The sequence below is a fragment of the Tachyglossus aculeatus genome, chromosome 7 (genome assembly GCF_015852505.1).
Source record: "Tachyglossus aculeatus isolate mTacAcu1 chromosome 7, mTacAcu1.pri, whole genome shotgun sequence".
NCBI classification, from domain to species: Eukaryota; Metazoa; Chordata; class Mammalia; order Monotremata; family Tachyglossidae; genus Tachyglossus; species Tachyglossus aculeatus.
Genome location: NC_052072.1, coordinates 24,354,609 through 24,382,555, shown reverse-complemented (window position 1 = coordinate 24,382,555; position 27,947 = coordinate 24,354,609). Strand labels below are relative to the sequence as shown.

The window sequence follows — 27,947 nt, the reverse complement described above, 5'->3', positions numbered from 1 at the left end:
ACATGCCTTTCTTTCTCACCACGAGGGTACCATCTAAAGAGCTGGATTCATTGAAGAGACAAAATGCCCCCTCCTGTAATTTGATTCCTAGCCAAAGTTTTAGCGAATACCTAGAGCTAATGCCTGAATCACCCACTTAACTCAAATTATTTCTAAGTATGTACTAGGTACAAGAACATGTGTTGTGAAATGATGGCAGACTTAAGGAATGTTCCTCCAAGAACATGCTTGTGTCCCAGGAAGCCTTCCCTGACTAACCTCTCATCTCCCCACCCTATCCTCCCTCCCTTCTGCGTCACCTATACACTTAAGTCTGAGCCCCTTAAGCCGTTTGATGCTCACCCCACCCTCACAGCACTGATGTACTCAGCCGTGTGATATTTACCCCGGGGTTTTCAAACCTAAATCCTAAATCCTGGGGACCAGTCACCTTTTGAGGTCCCAGACCCCCACCAGTCTCCGCTGGCTTCTAAAGCCCTCCTGTCTTTCTGTTGTATTATAAGTTTGGGGGCACCTCATTCAAGGCCCCTTGAGAACTGTTGTTGCCGAATTGTACTTTCCAAGTGCTTAGTACAGTGCTGTGCACACATTAAGTGCTCAATAAATGCAGTTGAATGAATGAATAAATGAATTGCTGCCACCACCCTCGACTGAACCCTAAGACATCTCCCTGAAGGCAGAGAGGTCATAGGAAACTAATTTATACTCCCCCGCCATCCCCCGGATTCATGAACAAAGCCCTCCCTCCTCATCCTGTCTCTTTAGACGGTTAAACTGTTTGTTCACATCTGACTGACATCTCAGATCTCAGGAACCCCGGGATCATTCAATCCATCATTCGTATTTATTGAGCGCTTACTGTGTGCAGAGCACTGTACTAGGCGATTAGGAGAATACAGTATAACAGAATTGGTAGACACAGTCCCTGCCCACAAGGAGTTTACAGTCTAGAGGGGTGGACAGGCATTAATAAAAAGAAATTATGACTAAGTATGTAAGTGCTGTGGGGCTGGGATGGTTCAAAGGCAGTGAATAAAGGGAGCAAGTCAGGGTGACGCAGAAGGAAGTGGGAGAAGAGGAAAAGGTCGAATCAGGGGAGGCCTCTTGGATGAGATAGGCCTTCAGTAAGGCTTTGAAGGAGGGGAGATTAATCATCTCTATATCAGTGCTACAGAGGGGTGAGGGTACCCAAGTGCTTAGATGATGCGGAAGTGGTAGTTGGAGGGATGTAAAGTAGGGAGGTGAGAGAGAGCCCTCCTGGAAGAGTTGTGATTTCAGAAGGGCATGAAGGTGGGAAGAGCTGTGGTCCTCTCCCAAGCGTTTAGTACAGTGCTTTGCACCCCATAAGTGCTCAGTGAATATGATTGAATGAATAAATGAATGAATGAAATGGGAGGGAGGTGGCGAAAATTCAGTGACAGCAGAGGTAGGAATGCAATACAGCAAGTTGGTTGGCTTGAGAGGAATGAAGAGCGTGAGATGATTAGCTCGTACCTACACTGGTGCCTGGTACAGGGCCTGGCACATAGTAAATGCTTAACAAAAACATTAAAAAAAAAAGATAAGCTGGAGAAGCAGGGTAGCTCAGTGGAAAGAGCATGGGCTTTGGAGTCAGAGGTCATGGGTTCAAATCCTGGATCCGCCAATTGTCTGCTGTGTGACTTTGGGCAAGTAACTTAACTTCTCTGGGCCTCAGTTCCCTCGTCTGTAAAATGGGGATGAAGACTGTGAGCCCCCAGTGGGACAACCTGATCACCTTGTATCCTCTCCAGCGCTTAGAACGGTGCTTTGCACATAGTAAGCGCTTAATAAATGCCATTATTATTATTATTAACCCCAACAATTTCCAGTGCTAGTTTAGGGGTGATTTTAAAAATCAGCAGATTTACATTGCTCTGGCTGGGGAAAAACTTTGTAAGACAGAATGGAATGGTTAAGGCCTATACAAAATGGTTGGTATATTCAATTTGGGGATATTCTAAGATCTGAAGACTATGATCAGGCCTGGCAAAGGCTCTGCAGGGACCAGAAGAGGATTTCAGCCCAAACTGCACCTGAAAACAGGCTACAACCGTCACATCCCCATCAAGAGGGTTCTTTTGGTCCCTGCTGGCATGACCTGTCTTGCAGTCCTTTAGACTGGAAGCTCAGTGTGGGCAGGGAACGTGTCTACCAACTCTGTTGTATTGTACTCTCCCAAGTGTTTAGAACAGTGCTGTGCACACACTAAGCGCTTAAGAAATACCACTAATTGATTGATTAATGGTTTCCTGAGCCCAGTGAGTCACACTTCTCAGAAGTCCACCCCGATCAAGCTCTTTATGTCCGTATATTTGCCAATTCCCTACTACAGTCCCCCCATTGGATTTTAAACTCCTCAAGTGTAAGGATTCCAAGGGACACAGCGTGGCCTATGGAAAAAACACGTGCCTAGGAGTCAGAGGACCTGAGTTCTAGTTCTGGATCTGCCAGTGGCCTGCTATGTGGGAAATCACTTGTTTGTGCCTCACTTGCCTCATCTGCAAAATGGGAATTCAATACCCATTCTTCCTCCCCCTTAGACTGTGAGTCCCATGAGGGGCCCAATTATCTTGTATCCATCCCACCACTTAGTTTAGTGCTTGGCAAATAGTAGGCACTTAACGTATTATTATCATTATTATTATTTACATCTTTTCATGTGTCCCAGTAGTGTTCTACCCCCATAGACAGTGGGTGCTCAATAAGAACTGTTGAGGCTGACATATTTTTTTATGGTATTTGTCAGGCATTTACTTGGTGCCAGGCACTGTTCTAAGCACTGGGGTAGATACAGAATAATTCAGGGTGGACACAGTTCATGTCCCGCAAGGGGCTCGCAGCCTTAATCCCTGTTTTACAGGTGAGGTAACCGAGGCACAGAGAAGTGAAACGATTTGCTCCAGGTCACATCGTAGACGAGTGGTGGATCTGGATTAGAACCCAGGTCCTGGCTCCCAGGCCCGTGCTCTAGCCATTAGTCTACACAAAGGATGGATCTCTCTAGGACTGGATTCTGGGAACCAGTTTAAAGACGGAGGCTGAAGTCCATTTCCCCCTCCACTCTGTGGCCTCTGTTATGCTTGGAGCGTGTTTCATTTTATTAAAACTCTCTGAGTTATCTGACTGTAATTGGGTCTGATCGTAATGGTGATCCGATTTGCTTGGTTCAATAATGGGTCTTAATTGAGTCTGGGTTATTTGAACAGCCAGTACTGCTGTCCTCTTTGTTGTCTCCCCCTCTGCCTTCCTCCCCTACCAGGTTTCCCAATTAACCTTGATTTCTCTTTCTTTATAGAGCAAAGAAGTCGGCCAGCAGCTCCAGGATGATCTGATGAAGGTCCTGAACGAGCTCTACTCGGTAAATCAAACTGGCTCCTTGGCTCTTCGTCAATCTGCGGGGGTCCTTGCCCAGCTACAAGGTTCTGTGACTTCAAGTCATTTCAGGCTTCAAGCCCTGGGACAGGGCCTACCTAGTCCCTAATGAGGTCACCCCCTCCACTCTCCCCACCCCACACTCCCCCCCACCACCTCATTCATTCATTCAATTGTATTTATTGAGCACTTACTGTGTGCAGAGCACTGTACTGCACTGTACTAAGCACTTGGGAGAGTAATAGTAATAACAATGGCATTAAGTAAGCACTTACTATGTGCAAAGCACTATTTTAAGCGCTGGGGAGGTTCCAAGGTGATCAGGTTGTCCCACGGGGGGCTCACAGTCTTAATCCCCATTTTACAGATGAGATAACTGAGGCCTAGAGAAGTTAAGTGACTTGCCCAAAGTCACACAGCTGACAGTTGGCGGAGCTGGGATTTGAACCCATGACCTCTGACTCCAAAGCCCCTGCTCTTTCCACTGAGCCACGCTGCATCTCCCTGCTCACAATGAGTTTACAGTCTAGCTCTTACACCTCCCACTCTCATTCTCCTTTCCACACTGGGTTTGGACTCAAGATGGTTCATTCGCAGTTAGACCGTTCTGGGCAGGGAATGTACCTATTATATTGTTATATTGTATTCATTCATTCATTCAATCGTATTTACTGAGTGCTTACTGTGTGCAGAGCACTGTACTAAGTGCTTGGGAAGTACTCTCCCAATTGTACAGTACCCTGCACACAGTAAACACTCAATAAATACCACTGATTAAGAACAGACCAGGTTCGCTCACAGCCTTAATCTCCATTTTACAGATGAGGTAACTGAGGCACAGAGAAATTAAGTGGCTTGCATAAGATCACCCACGGGATGTGTGGAGGAGCCGGGATTAGTACCTTCTGACTCCCAGGCATGTGGTCTATCCACTAGGCCACACTCCACTTTACGCAGGAACTTGATCCCTTTGTTTTAAGGCGAACAATGCCAGGGTGGGGCTGTTTGTCAAGCACTTGGAATCCCAGAATTCCTTTTCTCCAACCAGTTGTCTGGGTGGGGGAGGTTGTTCCAAAATAACAGCTGTTTTTCAAGCAAATGTGGTCATTGGCTACAGGGTCACTTAGGATTATGAAGGGGCTGAGAGGTCAGTTTTTCCCAAGAGTGTCCCTGAGGATCTATGATGCCTAGAAACAGGAACTAGTCCAAAACAGGCCGCATCAGCTGGGGTGGGGGAATTATATGTAGGCCATCGATTAAGCACTTACTATGTGATAAGAGCTTGGGTTGATATATAATTATGAGATCGAACAGTGCCCCTGTGCCACCCCGCAATCTACCTTATCCCCATTTTGCAGATGAGGAAGGTGAGGTCCAGAGATGTTAGTGACATGCCAAAAGCCACACAGCAGACCAGTGGCAGTGCTGGGGCTCAAAGCTGGCTCTCCCGACTCCTTACCCATGCTCTTTTCATGAAATCACCCTGCCCGTGCGGAGGGGGATATGTAATCAGGGAAACATGTGCTCTTAAGGATCTCGTAGACTGGACCGATTTAAGATGATCTAGGGTGTTGCCCCTAGAGCATCCCACCCTGCCCAGCAAGCGGGACTCGGGGCAGATTCTGCCAGGCCGGTGTGGGGGCAGAGGGGGTTGCATCAGTCACATGCCCAGACCACCCATGCCTCATTGCTCCTGCACCTACGAGCCACCTGCCCCATCACCCCCCAGTGCAAGAGTTAAGGGGGCACTGGCATGGCGTAGAGATAGAGCACTGGCCTGGTAATCAGAAGGTTGTGAGTTCTAATCCCAGCTCCGCCGCTTGTCTGCTGTGTGACCTCGGGCAAGTCGCTTCACTTCTCTGTGCCTCGGTTCCATTGGCTATAAAATGGGGATTGAGACTGAGAGTCACATGTGGGACAGGGACTGTGTCCAACCTGATTTGCTTTTATTCCCCCCCTAGAGCTTAATACAGTGCCTGGCACACAGTAAGTGCTTAGCAAAGACCACGTAAGGCTCACAAATGTGCTCATCTGCTGCCCAGCATGGTAGCAGCTTCCTGCAGCTCCCTCCACCTTTTTTTAATGATATTTGTTAAGCGCTTACTATGTACCAGGCACTGTTCTAAGCACTGAAGTGGATACAAGGTAATCAGGTTGGTCACAGTGCATGTCCCACATGGGGCTCACAGTCTTAATCCCTGTTTTAAAGGTGAGGTAATTGAGGCACAGAGAAGTGAAGTGACTTGTCCAGGGACACACAGCTGTGTTGTTTGCTGTGTGATGAGTGACAGAGCTGGGATTAGAACCCAGATCCTTCTGACTCTCAGGCCCATGCTCTATCCATTAGGCCACACTGCTTCCTGCCCAGGTGGCGAGGGACCCTTTGAACAGAGGACCAGGGACAAGTACCCTTCTAGACTGTGAGCCCGCTGTTGGGTCAGGACCGTCTCTATATGTTGCAAACTTGTACATCCCAAGCGTTTAATACGGTGCTCTGCACACAGTAAGCGCTCAATAAATACGATTGAATGAATGAAAGTACCCCAATTACCCCTTCCCTAGAAATGACCCTGGTTTTTCTCCATCACTTAGGCCCCTTGGGGATCCTGCTGGCTTGATGCCTAACTGAAAGATAGGCTCTTTAGATTGAATAGCTAGGTCCTGAGGGCTTTCCAAGCAGGAACAAAATTTTTCTTTCTTTTTTTTTTTTTTTATTTAAAAGCTCCAAAAGCAAAAATCCACTCTGGCAGGAACCATTTTGGAGCAGGCAGAATTTCCTGAACTCTTGTCTTATTCTCTATTTCTGTTCTTTTTGTTTAGAGGTTCCTCTAGGTACCAAGAAGAGCTATTAAGCTATTTCTCCTGGCCCAGAGAGAAAACTGCATTTGTGTCTGCGGATGAAGCCTTTTTAGAAAAAAAAAAGCACCAATTGAAAATCCCTACATGCATTGTGTTCTGGAAAGAGAGAGGCTAGGACAGATTGTCCTCTGGAGAGTAGCATCCCGCACTCTCTCTTCTCTGGGCAGGAGCCATCGACAGGCATAGTACCGAGGTTTCCAGTGGGCCTTTTTTCTAAATTTGAAAATAACTCTTGAGGATTTTCTCATGGGGTTAGTTTCTCCTCAGATTTCCTTGTTGGGGTCAGTAGTTCCAAAGGAAAAAACCCAGAGAATTAACTTTAAAAGTGAAATGACAGGATTTTCCTGGTAATACTGATTATAATAACAATGGTGGTATTCGTTAATTGCCTACTCTGTACGTAGCACTGGGGTAGATCGGCTTCAAGGCTGTCCATCTCCTCGCCCCCTCCTACCTCACCTCCCTTCTCTCCTTCTCCAGCCCAGCCCGCACCCTCTGCTCCTCTGCCGCTAACCTCCTCACTGTGCCTCCTTCTCTCCTGTCCCTCCGTCGACCCCCGGCCCACATCCTCCCCCTGGCCTGGAATGCCCTCCCTCCGCACATCCTCCAAGCTAGCTCTCTTCCTCCCTTCAAAGCCCTACTGAGAGCTCACCTCCTCCAGGAGGCCTTCCCAGACTGAGCCCCCTCCTTCCTCTCCCCCACCCCCCCACCTTACCTCCTTCCCCTCCCCACAGCACCTATATATATGTTTGTACATATTTATTACTCTATTTTACTTGTAAATATTTACTATTCTATTTATTTTATTTTGTTAATATGTTTTGTTTTGTTGTCTGTCTCCCCCTTCTAGACTGTGAGCCCGCTGTTGGGTAGGGACCGTCTCTATATGTTGCCAACTTGTACTTCCCAAGTGCTTAGTACAGTGTTCTGCACACAGTAAGCGCTCAATAAATACGATTGAATGAATGAATGCATAATCTGGTTAGACCCAGACCCTCATCAGCCTCACAGTCTAAGAAGGAGGGAGAACAAGTACTGAGTCCCTATTTTACAGATGAGGAAACCGAGGCCCAGCTGAGTGGTGACTCACCCAAGGTCACATACCAGGTGAAGCAGTGTGGAAGTGGAAACAGTACAGAACTGGGAGTTAGAGAACCTGGGCTCTAATCCTGGTTCTGCCACTTGTCTATGGTGTGACCTTCGGCAAGTCACTTCACTCTTCTATGCCTCACTTCCGTCATCTGCCAAATGGGAATTCAACACCTGTTTTCCCCCAATTTAAACTCTGAGCACCATGTGAGTTCTGATTATACTGTAGCTACCTTAGCCCTTCTCCTTTCCCCAGTCTATTCGTCCTTTCGTCTGGGTCTCCTATGCACTCGGGTCTGTGTCTTAAAGCACTTTGATATACACCCGTCCCTCGGCCTCCCAGGATTTATGTACATATGTTCATACTCTGCCATTTCTCCTATCTGTAATTTATTTTAGTGCCTGTCTTCCCATCTAGACTGTAAACTCCTTGTGGGCAGAGGAATGTCTACCAACTCTATTGTATTACACTCTCCCAAGAACTTAATATAGTGCTCTGTACGCAGTAAGGACTAAATTAGCGGTGCTGTCCAGGAGGCCTTCCCAGACTGAGCCCCTTCCTTCCTCTCCCCCTCATCCCCCTCTCCATCCCCCCATCTTACCTCCTTCCCTTCCCCACAGCACCTGTATATATGTATATATGTTTGTACGTATTTATTACTCTATTTATTTATTTATTTTACCTGTACATGTCTATTCTATTTATTTTATTTTGTTAGTATGTTTGGTTTTGTTCTCTGTCTCCCCCTTTTAGACTGTGAGCCCACTGTTGGGTAGGGACTGTCTCTATGTGTTGCTAACTTGTACTTCCCAAGCGCTTAGTACAGTGCTCTGCACACAGTAAGCGCTCAATAAATACGATTGATTGATTGATTGATTGGAAAGAGCGTGGGCCTGGGTCTCAGAGGACCTGGGTTCCCATTTGTCTGTCTGCTGTATGACCTTAGGCAAGTCAGTCAATGGGATTCACTGAGCTTTTGCTGTGTGCAGAGCGCACTATTGAACACTATTGAACACTATTGAACACTGTTGTATTGAGTACAATACAACAGAATTAGCAGACACATTCCCTGCATAAAACGTGCATACGGTCTAGAGGGAGAGACACACATTAATACAAGTAAATAAGTAATTTATAATATATAATTTAAAGATATGTACATAAGTGCTGTGGGGTTTGGAGTGAGGTGAATATTAAATGTCCAAATGTCAGAGATCAAAAGTACATAGATGACACAGAAGGGAGAGCAAGCTGGGGAAAAGAGGGCTTAATCAGGGAAGGCATCTTGGAGAAGATGTGCCCTTAATAATGTTTTGAAGGTGGAGAGAGTGGTGGTCTGGCATTTCATTCATTCTTTCATTCAATCGTATTTATTAAGTGCCTACTTTGTGCAGAACACTGTACTAAGTGCTTGGGAAGTGCAAGTTGGCAACATATAGAGGCGGTCCCTACCCAACAGCGGGCTCACAGTCTAGAAGGGGGAGAAGGGGAGGGAGTTCCAGGCTAGGGGGAGGACGTGGGAAAGGGGTCGGGGGCGAAATGGACGAGATTGGGGCACAGTGAGTAAGCTGGCACTTGAAGAGTAGAGTGTGCAGGCTGGACTGTAGTAGGAGATCAGATTCTCTCAACCTCAGCTACCTCATATGTAAAATCTATAAGAAGTTGAGCCCCATGTGGAACAGGGACTATGTCCAACCTGAACATATTGTATCTACCTCATCACTTAGATCAGTGTCTGGAACATAGAAAGGGCTCAACAGATACCGTAATATAAATATCATTAATTGATTCGAGTTGGAGTCTGTGCCTTCCCTTATTCTGGCATCTCATCAGGTGCCCAAGAAAATGTTTCTGCTGATTCAGCTGTCCAGACCAGAGCCCAGCTCCCTCACTGAGCTATTTCAAGAACAGGCCCAATTTTCTCAGTTGCTGTTCCACGTGCCTGTTACCCATAATGAGCTGGCTGGTGGTATTCTGGGCCGCAGATGGTTTTCTGTATTCCTTTAATGTTAAATCAGGCTGCCTCCCTAATGAGGCTCTGGGATGCTCACTGCCTTTGTGAGAGCAGAGAATTGTGGTATTTAAGTGCTTACTCTGCTAAGAACTGTACTCAATTCTGGGGTAGATACAAGGTAATCAGATCCCCCATGGGGTGCTCAGTCCAGTTAGGAAGGAGAACAGGTATTACATCCCCATTTGACAGATGATGGAACTGAGGCACAGAGAAGTTAAGTGACTTGGGTTCTAATCCGGGCTCTGCCACCTGTGGCCAAGTGACCTCATCTCTGGACCTGTTACCTCATCTGTTGGGTAGGGACCGTCTCTATATGCTGCCAATTTGTATTTTCCAAGCGCTTAGTACAGTGCTCTGCACACAGTAAGCACTCAATAAATGCGATTGAATGAATGAATGATAAAGACTCTGAATCCTATGTGGGACAGGGACTGTTCCAACCTGAGGAGCTTGTGGCCACTTGTCTGCTGTGTGACCTTGGGCAAATCACTTCACTTCTCTGTGTTTCAGTGACCTCATCTGTAAAATGGGTATTGAGACCATGAGCCCTACGTGGGACAGGGACTGTGTCCTCCTCGATTTGCTTGTATCCACCCCAGCACTTAGTACAGTGCCTGGCACATAGTAAGCACTTAACAAATACCATTACCAAAAAAAAAAAAGTGACTTCCCCAAAGTTGCTCAGTAAGCAGTTGGCAGAGCCGGGATTAGGACCCAGGTTCTCTGACTCCCAGGCTTGTGCTCTTTCCACTAGGCCACACTGGTTCTCAACCTCATCATCCAGACAAGACCCGTGGTAGGAAATCTGAAGTCAGATGTTCCTGTTCAGTGTGAGATCAAGGAGCAGATCGAAAGCAGTTCTGTAAAGAAGATGAAGTGGAGCAACAGTCTCAGGGCCTGGCAGGGATGGTGTGCGGGCTACAATTGAGATGATTTTGTTCATCTCTGTGGCCACACTTGGGTGTTCATGTGACTTAGAGTAACGGTAATTAACAGAGCCATATCAACGGCTAATATTTTTCTGGCTCCTTTCTCTCATAACCTTTTGGCTCAGCTTTCAGCACCAGAGCTGTTTAGCCTGTGTATGGCAAATCCCAATAAGTCAATAGGCTCCAGTGGTGGTTTCAAAGAGAACGTTATCTTTGTTTTACCAAAGCTTGACTCCCTGATATACCTACTAAGCCCGTCATAAATGCCATCATAATTAACGGACAAGTCACATACCAAGGCTGGGCTTCATTTTCCCCATTTGTTGCTCTAGGATTAATAATTCTTGACTCTCACAAGGGTAGCAGGGCAGATGAACTAAGAGATGGGAAAAGACTCTGTGCTACTAGAAGGTAGATGCTGTAAAAGTTGAAGATGTTATTTTTAAGACTTCATTTTTGGAGTTTTTTTTAATGGGATTTGGTTAAGCGCTTACTTTGTGCCAGCCACTGTGGTAGATTGGGCAATTCACTTGACTTCTCTGTGCCTCAGTTACTTCATATGTAAAATGGGGATTAAGACTGTGAGCCCCCAAAGGACAACCTGATCACCTTGTAACCTCCCCAGTGCTTAAAACAGTGCTTGGCACATAGGAAGCACTTAAGAAATGCGATTATTATTATTATACAAGGTAATCAGGTTGGACACAGTCCCTGTCCCACCTAGGGCTCACAGTATTAATCCCCATTTTACAGATGAGGTAATTGAGGCATACAGAAGTGAAGTGACTTGCACAAGGTCACACAGCAGTCAAGTGGAAGAGATGGGATTGGAACGTAGGTCCTCTGACTCCAAGGCTTGTGTTTTTTCACTAGGCCACGCTGCTACTCAAAGACTGCTTTGACCTCTAAGATGAGATCCTTGGAACTAACCTCTTCTCCAGTTGCATTGTCACTTCTCCAAATGTGACGTTCCTGTTTGAAAAAGAAAATTAGTAAAAGAAATAGTAATAATAATAATTGTGGAATTTGTTAAGCACTTACTATATTCTAGGTACTGTACTAAGCACTAGGGTAGATATTAGATAATCGGGTTGGACATAGTCCGTGTCCCACATGGGACTCTCAGTCTTTATCCCCATGATGAGGTAACTGAGGCACAGAGAAGTGACTTGCCAAAGGTCACCCAGCAGACAAGTCATGGAGTTGGGATTAGAACCCAGGTTCTTCTGAGTCCCAGGCCTGTGCGCTATCCACTAGGCCATGCTGCTTCTCTTGGAAACTTAATGCCACTGATCATAGCATAGCTGTCAGGTGGAAGAGGATGTGGTGAGGGAGAATTAGGGGCTGGGCAGACAGGCCTATTCCATCTATGTTATAGTAAATGACTTCATTTTGAGTCTAGTCATACTAGAGACCTGAAGCCCTGTATAAATTATTCAAAAAGCCTTTTTAATAACGGCTGTGCTCTGGGTAGGTAAATATAGCTTCCGTCCCCATCTCTGTCACTGCCTAAGGAGAGGAGAGATCTTGCACTTAAGGAAAATTGTTTGAGGGTTCAGAATAAGGTGAAACACATTAGAACATTGGGTATCAGAAATGAGACTGACTCTTGACTCTGAACTTGTAGGCCCATCTCATTTGCTTTATAATACCATTATCATCTGCATTTATTGAGTTTATGCTATGTGCGGAGCACTGTACTAGACAACAGTGCTTTGCACATAGTAAGCGTTTAACATATGCCATCATTATTATTATTATTCTTTGGCTCATATAACAAATACAAATTGTGGTTCCCACCTTTAAATTCCTTACAAGCTAACAGGGTGACAATCAATCATTGTATCCTTTGAGCGCTTACTGTATGCAGAGCACATGGTGACAAGCCGTCATAATATGCCAAAAATACAGAAGGTTAATGAGTAAGACCATAGACACAGTTTAAAAAAAGAACAAAGGTAAGCATTGAATTAACTAACAAAGTAACAAGCGTTTGATCAAACGCCCATGCAGCGTAGTCAAGTGGAAAGAGCACCAGCCTGGGAGTCAGAAGACCTGGCTTCCAGTCTCCACTCTGTCACTTGTCTACTGTGTGAACTTGGGCAAGTCATTTACCTTCTTGGTGCCTTGGTTATCTCATCTGTACAGTAGGGATTAAATCATCCTCCTGGACTGTGAACTGCCACTTCATCTGCCCTTTTTCCCACCTCCACATCCCAGCTTCCCTTCCTGACTCAGGCATGGAGTCTCCTGCCTCTTATGCCATCGGTGTTCACTGGTGATAACAGAGCAGTCCTCTTTTGGACTGTATTCCCATCAGAACCACTGATGACCTGATAAAGGTTTAAGGAGGCTTGAAATATGGAGAAGCAGCATGGCTTAGTGGATAGAGCATGGCTCTTAGTGGATAGAGCATGGCTTAGTGGATAGAGTATTAACAAAGCATGGCTTTGTTAATGATGTGCATCTAGCTTTACTTCTATTTAGTCTGATGACTTGACACCTGTCCACGTGTTTTGTTGTCTGTCTCCCCCTTCTAAACTGTGAGCCCGTTGTTGGGTAGGGACTGTCTCTATATGTTGCCAACTTGTACTTCCCAAGCACTTTGTACAGTGCTATGTACACAGTAAGCACTCAATAAATATGATTGAATGAATGAATAAGTAAATACTATAGATTGATGGGTAGGTTTAACATATTTCCAAGTTAGAGAGTGGGTGGAGTTAGTGAATGGAGCAGAATATCTGCAGAATTGAGTGATGAGATGAAGCAGACTGACTATGGGGGATAAAAGGAAGGAAGAATCAAGGCTAATACCAAGGTTATGGGTTTCAGAGATGGAGAGAATGGTGATCCTGTCACTATCAGTGGTGGAGGAAGGGCTAGTCTCCTGAAATTGTCTAAACCACCATAAAGTGTGGCACTCCTGGTATTGATTGGAGATGGCCCAGGTATTTCTTAGTAATTTAATTCTGCCTATTTATCTTTAATTTGTGTGGGTGCAAAACAGTCCTTTGGTGTCAAGGAAACGTATTGTACATATTCTGGGTGCAGTGGGTCTGTGGACAGAAGCTGGAATAGGAAATGACCAATTTTGACCATTTATATTATATTAATGTTTGTCTCCCCCTCTATACTTTAAGCACCCTGTGGGCAGGAGACCTGTCTACTCCCTCTATTATATTATACTCTCCCAAGTGATTACTGCAGTGCAGTGTACACAGTAGGCACCTGGTAGGTACGATTGATGGGTTGATTTTGAGTTCTAGTACAACCTCATCCATGAAGCAAGCCATTTCCCTTCTCTGCCTCAGTCTTGACAACTGTTATTGTTCCCTGATATCCATCTCCCTCACAGAGGTTCTCTAAGTATACCAGTTGGCTAATAAAAAAAGCCGTAGAAACAAAAATAATTAAAAATGGCAAAATGATCATCATTAATTGCTAATGCTGTATTATGATATACTAAGCTTGTGCACAAGGTGCTTGACTTTGTTTTGGGGGCACTGAATCTGACCTGATTATCTTGTATTTTCTCACAGGGATTGGCATAAAGTAAGCACTTAACAAAGATTATTTGCTGAACTTAACGTGTTTGAATTTTTGTTTAAGTGACTACACTGGCTTGGGTGGGTTGGAAGAGTCTGAGTTCAGCCTCTAGGTAGTAAAACTCGGAAAATGACCCTGCTGGCTTGACTTTTTCGAGGGGTGTCTTGCAGGTAATGAAGACCTATCACATGTACAATGCGGACAGCATCAGTGCCCAGAGCAAGCTGAAAGAGGCGGAGAAGCAAGAAGAGAAGCAGATCGGCAAGTCAGTGAAGCAGGAGGACCGGCAGACGCCTCGCTCACCCGACTCCACCTCCAACCTTAGGATCGAGGAGAAACACGTCCGAAGGAGCTCAGTGAAGAAGATTGAGAAGATGAAAGAGAAGGTGGGTGAGCCGCTGAGCTCTAGAGATTGGTCCAGGAAGAGGAGAAGTTCAGGCCAAGTCAGGGAGAGTGTAAACTCACTGTGGGAAAGGAAGGTGTCTGTTTATTGTTTTATCATCCTCTCCCATGGGCTTAGTACAGTGCTTAGCACATAGTAAGCGCTCAATAAATACAATTGAATGGATAAATGAATGAGAATGGGATGGTTAGTGGAAGTGGGTGTTTTCTGGGCCTACTTCAGTCTCATTGTACCCAGGCCTGCCCTCGGCTACTCAACTTCTTCCTTATTCGGCCTACTTATGTTAAAGCAGATTTGAAAACTGTCATAAAATGGTTCATGGCAGACAGAAAGGAAAGAACAGTAGTTTGAATTTGTTCTTTAGTGCTGTACTTATGCAGGAAGAAAGGCCCTCGAAAGGGGCAAGCATGAATTTTTGGTCAGTTCAGAGGTACCTTTTGATTAGGTTTTACTAAAGGTTTTTCTAAAGCTCCGGTGCAGTTATCCTCATAGACCTCTCTCCCTGGCTTTCAAGGAAAAAAAGCAGGACTGCTACAGCCTGTCACGAGTTGCCTCGACAAATAGAGGCAGCTGCCAACCCTAGGCTCTTTCTGGAGCAAGCCAGATCCCACAGGACTCAGATGAAGGTGCCCAAAGGGCAGGCAGGATTGTAGATGGACTTCGATGCCGCCCAGTTGGCAAGTCAGACTGGAGAAGCTGGGGAGCCTGCTTTCCCCTTCTCCCGCCCCTCCCATCATCGCACCCCGCAAGGAAGGGTTCCATGCAGTGGAAGCTGAAGAGAGATGTGTGCCCGATCCCGGGATCATCATTAACCTGCCCCAGATTGATCTACATTATGTCCTTCAATTTCATTAAACGGAATGAGAACCTAATTTCAGGGAGAAGTACTTTGGGAGTAGCAGAATAATTATCGTTCTCAAGTGTACTGTTCCTTTTGCCTCTGAGAACAATTTTAAAAATTGAACTTTTGTTCCCTTTCTCAGCGTCAAGCCAAGTACACGGAGAATAAGCTGAAGGCCATTAAGGCACGGAACGAGTACTTACTGGCTCTGGAGGCGACCAATGCATCTGTTTTCAAGTACTACATTCACGACCTGTCTGACCTCATCGATGTAAGTGCTTTCATGCAGGGTGCCCGGCAGACTTCTCGCTCTGGTCAGCCATCCATGGGCATAGCCACTCTCTGACCCTTTTACAGGCAAACTGGTGGGCATTTAATTCCACTCACGTAGAAGGACTTGTAGCATTTGGAGACTTAGAAAGATGGGAATGAATAATGATATTTAGTTATATTAATGTCTGTCTCCCCCATTTAAGCTCAGGCAGGGAATGTGTCTGTTATATTGTTATTTTGAACTCTCCCGAGACCTTAGTACAGTGTTCTGCACACAGTAAGCTCTCAATAAATACACTTGATGGACTGACTCACTGAATAATGATAATTGTGTTATAAAGCGCTTACTATGTGCTAGGAACTGTACTAAGCGCTGGGGTAGATACAAGCAGATCGGGTTGGACGCAGTCCCTGTCCCACATGGGGCTCACAGTCTTAATACCCATTTTTCAGATGAGGGAACTGAGGAAGAGAGAAGTGAAGTGACTTGCCCAAGGTCACACAGCAGGCAGGTGGCAGAGCTGAAATTATCATCAATCGTATTTATTGAGCGCTTACTGTGTGCAGAGCACTGTACTAAGCGCTTGGAAAGCACAAGTTGGCAACATATAGAGACAGTCCCTACCCAACAGTGGGCTCACAGTCTGAAAGGGGGAGACAGAGAACAAAACCAAACATACTAACAAAATAAAATAAATAGAATAATAAAATAAATAGAATTAGAACCCAGGTCCACTGACTCCTAGGCCCCTGGTCTTTCCACTAGGCTACACTGTTCCTCCTAGAAGGTAGGCCTGAGGGATGCTGAGGGCAACTGGTCGAATTGGAGCAGTGGCGAAGTGGGTGAGAGTTTTTAGTATCACAGTGGGTGGGCTTAGAACAGTGCTTGGCACATAGTAAGCGCTTAACAAATGCCATCATTATTGTTGTAAAGGGAAGAGCTCTTTTGAACTTTGGCTTGTTCTAGACCACCTCTTTCTAGTTGCTGAAAGAACTTTGCCTTCTTTCCAGCCAGGGCTTTGTCTTGAGGATAAAGGGTGACCTGGATGACAGGAGAGTTAAACTCTGAGGGTCTGTCAACTGAAAGAAGAGGCGACCACCTCTCAAAGGGAAGGAAAGAGGAGAGGCTGGGAGTGCCTGGGTCCCATTACCTGTTTAGGGAAAAGGTGTCTTTGGTCCCCTTCGAATTCCTCCTCCTCCTTTCTGATTAGGGACAATAGATTGAACATGCCCTGTAATCAAGGTTTAAGTCCTTTTGAAGCCCTCAGGGTAATGGCAGTGTATAGGTAGTTAGGGAGGGAGATTGAGTCTTCACATGAGGGAAGAAGTCTATTTTTCTTCTACCTGCTGCCCAAAGTTTGTCACCAAGTCAAATTGCCTACCCTCAGGGTAATGGCAGTGTATATGTGGTTAGGGAGGGAGATTGAGTCTTCACATGAGGGAAAAAGTCTATTTTTCTTCTACCTGCTGCCCAAAGTTTGTCACCAAGTCAGATTGTCTAAAACTGCTTACTTCCTGTGTCCCAGGCCTTTGTTTCGGCTTTGTCACCAAATCTGCAAGTATTAATCAGTGGTATTTGTTGAGCATTTACTACTGTTAATAATGATAATGTGGTAGTTGAATGCTTACTGGGTGCCAGGCACTGTGCTAAGTGCTGGGGGGATAGAAGCAAATTGGGTTGGATACAGTCCCTGTCCCACATGGGGCTCATAGTCTTAATCCCCATTTTAGAGATGAGGTCACTGAGGCACAGAGAAGTGAAGTGACGCACAGGTCACACAGAAGACAAGTGGTGAAGCCAGGATTAGAACCCCTGTACTTCCAACTCCCAGACCCCTCCACTGTACTAAGTGGTTGAGGGAGCATTCATTCATTCAATCGTATTTGCTGAGCGCTTTCTGTGTGCAGAGCACTGTACTAAACATTTGGGAAGTACAATTCAGCAACAAATAGAGACAGTCCCTGCCCTCAACTGGCTCACAGTCTAGAAGGTGGGAGGCAGACATCAAAACAAGTAAACAGGCATCAGTAGCTTCATTACAAAGAAAAAGAATTCGATATATACACATAATTATTAAAAATAAATAGTCATAATTATAAACATGTACATATATACACGAGTGCTGTGGGGCAGGGATGGGGTGGAGAGAAGGGCGCGAGTCGGGGTGATGGGGAGGGGAAGGGGAACAGAGGAAAAGGGGGGCTGAGGACAAGTCATTCAACCAATGATATTTATTGAGCGCTTAGCATGGGCAGAGCATTGTACTAAGCCCGTAGGAGAGTACAGTACAAGAGAGTTGGTGGACACAATCCCTGCCCTCAGGCTCTTACAGTCTTAGAGGGATTTCCCCTTAGGGTCCGGTGTTGTCCTTGGACCCCATCCACAATACCCATTCTAAGCCACCATCTTTCCCAGCTCCTCAAATGAGTGAAAAGACCAGCCTTTGCTTAGAGCAAATTTCACTGTCCTTTCCAGGAATAGACAGTCATGTACCTTTTTAAGTCCTCCTCCCATACTCCCATCAGCTTCGGCTGTTGGTTCTAAATTGTTTGTTAGGTTTGTTTCCTCTGCAAGGTTAGGATAAAGTGGCTTTTTTACCCTAGTTGAGTTACATGTTTTGTTGAGTGAGTAATAAAGAACGCTGGTGTCATTTATTTGACCGAGTATCTTCTGGGGTTAACTGTGGTCAAGTACTCATTGGCAAAGCTGGAATAAAGATACATTGGTGTGCTGTGTTTTGTGGAACCAAAGTTTTAGTAGATGCTTTTATCCTTGGGGCCGTGACTCCTTAGATGCCATGTAACAAGTCACGCTCTCTTTCATTACCATCTGTAACATGTATAAAACCCCGTCATCTTCTCCTGGGTTTTGAGATTTAAAGCACTAAGTGGAAGAGCCAAGAAGTTATTTTCATCAGTGCTTTATACGTTGCAGTAAGACTACGCTCCTCTTTTTACAATACTCTTTAAAAAAGGAAATTTAAACCTGTATTGTAAAATTCCTGCCAAGGGGCCTGAAACACCCCCCAAGAGATTCTTTATTCCAGGCTGAAAAGACATTCCGAGCCGCCTGGATTGGCTCTAAGGACCGTAGGATCACTGGAATGCCGTGTCTCCTCCCACGGGATCCTGTGACTCTCTCGAACCTTTGGAGTGACTGGGTAGAGGAAGAACAGACCGATTGTCCCCTCATTCCAGCCGGGCTTCTAAAAGTCATGGGAGAAGGCAGGGTCTTCACTTTTGATCCCTGGTTTCCTCTAGACCAGAAAGGCGAGCTCAACGCTGGAGATGTGTGTTTGTTATAATTGGCCCTTTGGTTCACTTTAAATTGATCTGGGTTCTGCCAGCTTGGTGGGAATTTATGTAGAAGAAAATACTTTTTTCCTCTTTCCCCTAAATTAAAAGCAGAAGTGAACCGCCGCCCTCCCACCCCCAGTTTCCTCCCCTCATGTTGGGGATGTGATCCCCTCTAATGTTAGTTAAAAGCTGCCATCTGATGAAGGGTTAATGAGCTGTCATTTCAGACCATCAGACCTCTTGATGAGCTATCATTAAAGTCTTATAAAAAATTGATTTCCCTTGAGAGTATGTTCGCCAGACATTTATGTAACCCAGAGAAAGCTGGGTTAATCGGTGTTCTTAGAATCTGAGAAACAGCCTGGCCTAGTGGATACAATATGGGCCTGGGTGTCAGAAGGACCTGGTTTCTAATCCCAGCTCTACAGTTTGTCTGCTGTGTGACTTTGGGTTTGTCAACTCATCTGGAAAATGGGGATTAAGACTGTGAGTCCTATGTGGGACAGGGACTGTATCCAACCTGATTAACTTGTATTTACCCCCCATTGCTTAGTACAGTGTTTGGCACGTAGTAAGCACTTAACAAATGCCATTAAAAAAAAAATCAGGATCGTCTGGCAGTGAAACTCCAGGAAGCAGGGTCATCTCTTCCCTTCAAGGCCCTACTGAAAGCTCACCTCCTCCAGGAGGCCTTCCCAGTCTGAGCCCCCTCCTTCCTCTCCCCCTCCACTCTTCATCCCCCCCACCGTACCTCCTTCCCTTCCCCACAGCACATGTATATATGTTTGTACGTATTTATTACTCTATTTATTTTACTTGTACATATCTATTCTATTTTATTTTGTTAATATGTTTTGTTTTGTTCTCTGTCTCCCCCTTCTAGACTGTGAGCCCACTGTTGGGTAGGGACCATCTCTATATGTTGCCAACTTGTACTTCCCAAGCGCTTAGTACAGTGCTCTGCACACAGTAAGCGCTCAATAAATACGATTGATTGATTGATTGATCTCCTCGATGAGATTGGGAGAGAGACTTTAAGGCAGCTGGCTAAAGGTGTACAAACATGTTACTGAAGCCCAGAGGTTCTTTATTAGCCTAGTTTCCCACTCTGGGAGGAGAATGAATATTTTTTCTCACTCTTTGCAAATTTGCCCATGGAGAGGAATAGGAGCCCCATAATAGTAGTAGTAGTAGTATTTATTCAACACATACTGTGTACAGAGCGCTGTACTAAGCACTGAGCGCCATGGACCCAACCCTTCCCTTCAGTTGCCCTGGACTCCTCTCCTGTGGTGCTGTTGTTTGCCGTCCTTTGTGAGTGACTTGACCTGTATTGGTAACATCTAGATTGTAGACTCTAAGATTGTTGCAGACAAGGAATGTGTCTGTTCTATTGTACTCTCCCAAGCACTTAGTACAGTGCTCTGCACACAGTAAGCGCTCAATTAATACAATTGACCGATTGACTGACTGGTATTTGCAGCCATGGAGCTACCAGGCAGTTACCCGCTTTCTGAGGCCCCTGCTTTCCCTCCACTGAATCTGGCCAGGGAAGAGAGTATTGCCCTGAGAGTCAGAAGGACCTGGGCCCTAATCCCAGCCGTGCCACTTGTCTGCTGTGTGACCTTGGGAAAGTCACTTCATTCATTCATTCAATTGTATTTACTGAGTGCTTACTGTGTGCAGAGCACTGTACTAAGCGCTTGGAAAGTACAGTTTGGTAACAGATAGAGACAATCCCTACCCAACAATGGGCTCACAGTCTAGAAGAGGGAGACTCTCTCTCGACCCCACCTCACCTTCTAGTTATCGTCCCATATCCCTCCTACCATTCCTTTCCAAACTCCTTGAACGAGTTGTCTACACGCGCTGCCTAGAATTCCTCAACAACAACTCTCTCCTCGACCCCCTACAGTCTGGCTTCCGTCCCCTTCATTCCACGGAAACTGCGCTCTCAAAGGTCACCAATGACCTCCTGCTTGCCAAATCCAACGGCTCATACTCTGTCCTAATCCTCCTCGACCTCTCAGCTGCCTTTGACACTGTGGACCACCCCCTTCTCCTCAACACGTTATCTGACCTTGGCTTCACAGACTCCGTCCTCTCCTGGTTCTCCTCTTATCTCTCCGGTCGTTCTTTCTCAGTCTCTTTTGCAGGCTCCTCCTCCCCCTCCCATCCTCTTACTGTGGGGGTTCCCCAAGGTTCAGTGCTTGGTCCCCTTCTGTTCTCAATCTACACTCACTCCCTTGGTGACCTCATTCGCTCCCACGGCTTCAACTATCATCTCTACGCTGATGACACCCAAATCTACATCTCTGCCCCTGCTCTCTCCCCCTCTCCCCAGGCTCGCATCTCCTCCTGCCTTCAGGACATCTCCATCTGGATGTCCGCCCGCCACCTAAAGCTCAACATGTCGAAGACTGAGCTCCTTGTCTTCCCTCCCAAACCTTGTCCTCTCCCTGACTTTCTCATCCCTGTTGACGGCACTACCATCCTTCCCGTCTCACAAGCCCGCAACCTTGGTGTCATCCTCGACTCCGCTCTCTCATTCACCCCTCACATCCAAGCCGTCACCAAAACCTGCCGGTCTCAGCTCCGCAACATTGCCAAGATCCGCCCTTTCCTCTCCATCCCAACCGCTCCCCTGCTCGTTCAAGCTCTCATCCTATCCCGTCTGGACTACTGCACCACCCTTCTCTCTGATCTCCCATCCTCGTGTCTCTCTCCACTTCAATCCATACTTCATGCTGCTGCCCGGATTATCTTTGTCCAGAAACGCTCTGGACATATTACTCCCCTCCTCAAAAACCTCCAATGGCTACCGATCAATCTGCGCATCAAGCAGAAACTCCTCACCCTGGGCTTCAAGGCTCTCCATCACCTCGCCCCCTCCTACCTCCCCTCCCTTCTCTCCTTCTCCAGCCCAGCCCGCACCCTCCGCTCCTCCACCACTAATCTCCTCACTGTACCTCGCTCTCTCCTGTCCCGCCATCGACCCCCGGCCCACGTCATCCCCCGGGCCTGGAATGCCCTCCCTCTGCCCATCCGCCAAGCTAGCTCTCTTCCTCCCTTCAAGGCCCTGCTGAGAGCTCACCTCCTCCAGGAGGCCTTCCCAGACTGAGCCCCTTCTTTCCTCTCCCCCTCGTCCCCCTCTCCATCCCCCATCTTACCTCCTTCCCTTCCCCACAGCACCTGTATATATGTATATATGGTTGTACATATTTATTACTCTATTTATTTATTTATTTTACTTGTACATTTCTATCCTACTTATTTTATTTTGTTGGTATGTTTGGTTCTGTTCTCCGTCTCCCCCTTTTAGACTGTGAGCCCACTGTTGTGTAGGGACTGTCTCTATGTGATGCCAATTTGTACTTCCCAAGCACTTAGTACAGTGCTCTGCACATAGTAAGCGCTCAATAAATACGATTGATTGATTAATTGATTGAGACAGAAAACAAAACAACTAGATACCAGTTATCTTTAAAGTGGGGATTAAGACTGTGAGCTTCATGTAGGACAAAGACTGTGTTCAATCTGATTAGCTTGTATCTACCCAGTGCTTAGAACAGTGTTTGACGTGTAGTAAGAGCTTAACAAATACAATCATTATTATTATTCCTTCTCTTGGGCAGTAGTGCCCCAGGCCGAGTAGCCTCCCCAGAGAGGAAATACATATTGCCTGTGCAAATTCTCAATCAGGTTGCCTTTGTTAGGACTCTTTGTTCTTCCCACCCCATTGAATTTCTCATCCTTTTGTGTGCTACCTCCAATTAAGCTGTCAACTGCTGGTCCTTTGCCACAGCCTGGCACCTGCCATAGCCCATTGGCGCTGGACCCAGGGCACAGTGCATTGAATAACAGTGAAGCTGTGTGGCTTAGTGGAAAGAACACAATCCTGGAAGAGGATCTTGGTTCTAATCCTGTTTATTCATTGTCATACTTATTGAGCCCTTACTGTGTGCAGAGGATTATGCTAAACACTGTACTAATCCCAGCTCTGCCACCTCTGTGCTGTGTGACCTTGGGCAAGTCCCTTAACTTCTCTGTGCCTCAGTTACCCCATCTACAGAATGGAGTTTGACTGAGAGCCCCATGTGGAACAAGGATTGTGTCCAACCTGATTATCTTGTGTCTACCTCAGTGCTAGTACAGTGCCTTAGCGTATTGTATGTGCTTAACAAATACGAGCAGGTGCCCCCTTTAAAAAAAAAAAAGTGGAATCTTGTAAAATTCAATAGAGGAATGCAGGGGAGGAAATGTGGTACCGTATATTATTTTTGTCAGATGTTGCTGCTCAAAATGCAGGAATGGTGATGGGAGGAGGAGAGGTCATGCGATCTCTACTAGCCAAATAGATGGTCCCTCACTTCCTTTGGAATTTTCTTACAGAATATTTCATCCCTAACACAACTCCCAGAAAGAAGGTGGTCCATGAATGTGGTAGGATTGTAATAGTGAATCAGTGGTATTTATTAACCGCTGTGTGCCGAGCACAGTACTAAGAGCTTGGGAGAATTCAACAGAATTGATAGACACATTCTTTGTCCACAAGGAGCTCACAGCCTAGAGTGGGAGACGGACATTAAAACAAATTATGATTATGTACATAAGTGCTTTGGGGCTGAGGACAGGGTGAATATCAAATACTTAAAGGGTGCAGAACCAAGTACAGGGGTGACGCAGAGGGGACCGGGAGTAGGAGAAATGAGGGATTAGACGGGGAAGGCCTCTTGGAGGAGGTGTGATTTTAATAAGTCTTTGAAGGTAGGTGGTGCGGTGCCCTGTCGTATACAAGTGGAGAGGGAGGATGTGGGCAAGGAGTTGGTGGCGAGATTGATGAAATTGAGGAACAGTGAGCAGGTTGGCATTAGAGAAGCGAATAATAATTATAATTGTGGTATCTGTCAATACCACAATTAGATATTAGTACTAGGATAAGGTTCTACTGATGCTACCTTGGAGAAGTGAACCATTAACTCTTGCTTGGCTCTGGCAGTCCTACCTTGGTGTTCCTGTGGTATTGCTAGCCCCTGTACCATGCACATTACACGCATTTGTGTAATGTGTGTCATCTTATGTTGTGAGATGTGAAGAGAGATAAGGGTGGGGAGGGAGAAGCAAAGGGGAAAAGGAGGAAAGAATCATTTTTTGAGGAAAGCTGATTTTTGAATGACTTCTAATGCTATAAGATTTTTTTTCATTGAAGTGAGTGGTACCCATGGTGTTTTTCTGACCTTAAGGACTTGGGAAGTAGCTCCACTGGACAAAGAAGGGAGCAGTTTCCAACTGTAAATTCACAATCCCCCCTAATTCAGTCCCTCCCCTGTTCCAGACATGGGACCCAAGGTGCTGCCCTCCCTCCTCTTCCTGAAGCCCGTGCTTGAGCCCCCCAACAGCAGGGTCCAGAAAGTGTTGTCCCGCTACCTGAGGTGCTTACATCCCCCATTCTTTTGTCCGCCTGTCCCCCCCAGCAATGCTGTGACCTGGGCTACCATGCCAGCCTGAACCGGGCTCTGCGGACCTTCTTATCAGCTGAGCTCAACCTGGAACAGTCCAAACACGAGGGCTTGGATGCCATTGAAAATGCTGTGGAGAACCTGGATGCCAACAGCGATAAGCAGCGCCTCATGGAGATGTACAACAATGTCTTTTGCCCACCTATGAAGTTTGAGTTCCAGCCCCATATGGGAGATATGGTAAGTTCCCTGCCTCCTCCCCTTTTTTAAAATCATATTTAAGCGCTTACTATGCGCCAGGCATTGTATTAAGCACTGGTATAGATATTAAATAAGTTAAAATTAATGACCTTGGACACAGTCCTTGTCCCACATGCGGGTCACAGTCTTAATTTTACAAAGGAGGTAACTGAGGCACAGAGAATAATAATGATGGTGTTTATTTAGTGCTTACTATGTGCAAAGCACTGGTCTGAGCACTGGGGAGGTTACAGGGTGATCAGGTTGTCCCACAGAGGGGCTTACAGTCTTAATCCCCATTTTACAGATGAGGTAACAGGCCCAGAGAAAGTGAAGTGACTTGCCCAAAGTCACACAGCTGACAATTGGTGGAGCCGGGATTTGAACCCATGACCTCTGACTCCAAAGCCCGGGTTCTTTCCACTGAGCCACACTTAAGTGATTTGCCCAAGGTCAAACAGCAGACAAGTGGAGGAGCCGGGATTAGGACCCAGGGCCTTCTGACTTTTAGGCCCATGCTCTGTCCACTAGACCATGCTGTTTAGGAGGAATTTTGTTGTTTATGGCAAGAGTTCCACTAGGGTCACCAGGCCACCGTAGGAGGTAAGATAGCCCTATCTTGGAAAGGTCTTAAAGACCAGGCTTTGTTCTTGCTTCTTCAGGAAAACAGAATGATTTAGAGCTTGCTTCCACCTCCACAGATAATGAGCTATTGGAGGCGGGTGGTTGATTCAGAGAAGCCAAGCTGTGTGACCTCCGATGGAGTCAGATGTTGGGGGTGGGTGTGAGAATTAGAAGAGCCCCAGAGCCTTCTCTGTCGCTGGTCAAGCTCCTGGCCATGTTAACTGGCCATGTCCCCACCTTCTAGTCCTCTCAGGTTTCCCACTGCCCCAGGTCAGGGCTCCTGTTAGAAAATCATTTGTGCTGTTAGGGAACCGTCCCAGCCACCATGCTGCCTTTTCTAGTGTCGAGCCGCCAACCTTCCGAGCCAACCGGCTCCTCCTCTCTGGAGAGAGGATTCCAGATGCCGGGCTCTCCATCCCACTCCCAATCATGCACTTCACTCCCCGTGACCTGGAGCCCAGCTGGAGTACATTAGCACGCACCCTGATAGTAAGTCTGCTGCCAAAGCATGCATCAGCAGGGCCATTGCTTCTTAAAGGAACAGGTTCCCTTTGCTTGTTGGTTTCCTTCCTCTTTCATCCTCAGCCATCGGGGGGAATTTTTTTTTTTTCAAGCAAGCTCTCTGTGGCCACCCCTTGCCTCAAGTTACACCCTAGAATGCACTGGGCCGCTGCCTGGGGGAAAAGGTGCCACCATCGAGTAGGTGCCAGCATCCAATCTAGCCCATGTCACTGAAGGGGAATGAAAAGAAGCTGAAAGGGGCTTCCAGACAAGCCCTCCCTGGTCCTCCCTACTGGGGGGAAGTACTGGAAAGGAACCACAAGCCTCCTTCCCAGAGCGATAGTTGTTTGCCCTGGCCTATCATAGTAGGGGTAACGATAGTATTATGCACTTACTGATGCCAACGACACAACCAGATGGGGGTCTGTGCATGTGATAGTTAAAAAAAATAGTAGTTGTTAAGTTCTTACTATGTGCCAGGCACTGTACTAAGCACCGGGTAATTCAAGATCATCAGGTTGGTCACCGTCCCTGTCCCCTATAAGGCTCACAGTTTTAATCCCCATTTTACAGATGAGGTAACTGAGATCCAGAGAAGGTACGTGACTTGCCCGAAGTCACAGAGCAGACAGTTGGCAGCACCGGGATTAGGTCCTCTGTCTCCCAAACCCGTGCTCTTTCCACTAAGCCACCCTGTTTCCCCAGTGGTAGGAGGGGTGATGACAATATTATACGTTTACTGGTGCCGCTTAATAGCACTTGGAAAGAATACACAGGTGAGCATTAGACAGGGCCCCAGCTCTCCAGGGGGTCCCAGTCTAAAAAGGGGCACCTGGGTGCCAAGATCCCGCAGCGTTGGGCGACAAAGCTAGGCCCGACTGACTCAGGCCCCGAATGGCGGCCTGAGGTCGCAGGATTCCAGGAACGAGTATCAGACATCAGCCGATTTCAAATGTGCTTTTAGGAGGCGCTTGGCTCTGATCTCCACACCCCCAGTGGCTCTTGAGGCTTCAGATGCCTGACCAGTGACATAAGGCAGCCAAAGGATTTGGCCGGGGCTGATTTGGCCATCCAGCTTTCTCCATTGTGCCTGTTCCTCCAGGAGCAGGAGTGAGCTCACCCCTCTTCAGATCTGAGAGCCAACTCCAGTTGGCTTCCTGCCTGGGGAGGAGGTCAAGCCGATGGGCAAGATTGCCGGCTGAGCATCCAAGAGGATCAAGGGAAAGATCAAGGCCAGTCCCTCCTCTGTGGAAAGTAGGTCTGCTTCTTCTGACCTCAGGCTGGCCCATGTGTATTCAACCACTCCCACTCTTTGCTCAGGAAGTGAGGAAGCCAGGGTTGTCGAGAAGACTTCCAACAGCAGGGCAGAAAGAAGACACCTAGGAGCACAATGGCAAGGTGATTGTCCCAGGGACTAATAGTAATTATGGTATTAGTTAAGCGCTCACTATGTACCGGGCACTGTTCTAAGGCCTGGAGTGGATACAGGCAAATAGCGTTGGACAGTCTTTGTCCCACATGGGGCTCACAGTCTCAATCCCCATTTTACAGATGAGGTAACTGGGGCACAGAGAAGTGAAGTGATTTGCCCAAGGTCACACAGCAGAGAAGTGGTGGAACCGGGATTAGGACCCATGACCTTCTGATTCCCGGGCCCATGCTCTATCCACTATGCCATCCTGCTTCGCAGTTCCTTGCTTCCAGCTCTTCTGGCTAAATCATCATCAATCGTATTTATTGAGCGCTTACTGTGTGCAGAGCACTGTACTAAGCACTTGGGAAGTACAAGTTGGCAACATATAGAGACAGTTCCTACCCAACAGTGGGCTCACAGTCTAAAAGGGCTAAATGGCCTTCTCTGGTTTTCCTCCCAGGCTTGTGAAACTTTGAGCTAGGGTTGCATCTTTCTGTGCTTCAGGAGGCAGCCAATGGAGCCCTTAATGCTAATTGTGTTTGGATAGCTTTACAAAGGTTGATTCATCTCTGCCTGAAGAGTAGTAGTAGTAATAGTATTCATTCAGCTCCTGCCAGGTGTAAAGCACTGTACTGAGTGCTGGGAGAGGAGTACATTGATGTGGTCCCTGTCGGTCAGTGGTATTTATTGAGCCCTTTGTGCAGAGCAATGAACTAAGCACTTGGGCCCAGGACCCCAAGAGTCTCATAGTCTCCTAAGCCAGAATCGAGCATGTTCTCCAGCGTGTCCCACTAGTTAGGAAAGGTGGGAAAAGCTGTGCTCTCTGGGAGCCAACCCCTATCTGTGCTGCGTTGGGCAATTCTTGGAGCCCCAATCAATCAGTCAGAGAAGCGGCATGGCCTGGGTTCTAATCTATCTCTACCACTTGTCTGCTGTGTGACCTTGGGCAAGTCACTTACCTTTTCTGTGCCTCAATTACCTCATCAGTAAAATAGGGATTAAGACTGTGAGCCCCATGTGGGACGTGGACTGTGTTCAACTTAATTAGTTTGTATCTACCG

The 27,947-nt window shown here is 46.6% G+C and overlaps 1 protein-coding gene across 3 annotated transcripts in view; it reads left to right on the top strand.

The window, feature by feature from the left end:
* SRGAP2 (SLIT-ROBO Rho GTPase activating protein 2) overlaps positions 1–27,947 on the top strand; it is a 303,664-nt gene that overhangs the window by 204,691 nt on the left and 71,026 nt on the right. For all 3 annotated transcript variants that reach the window (XM_038748678.1, XM_038748679.1, XM_038748680.1), the window contains exons 5-8: positions 3,317–3,379; positions 14,005–14,220; positions 15,221–15,349; positions 24,123–24,347. In XM_038748678.1, coding sequence (XP_038604606.1) covers positions 3,317–3,379; positions 14,005–14,220; positions 15,221–15,349; positions 24,123–24,347 — 633 coding nt within the window. The remainder of the gene's footprint in view (positions 1–3,316; positions 3,380–14,004; positions 14,221–15,220; positions 15,350–24,122; positions 24,348–27,947) is intronic.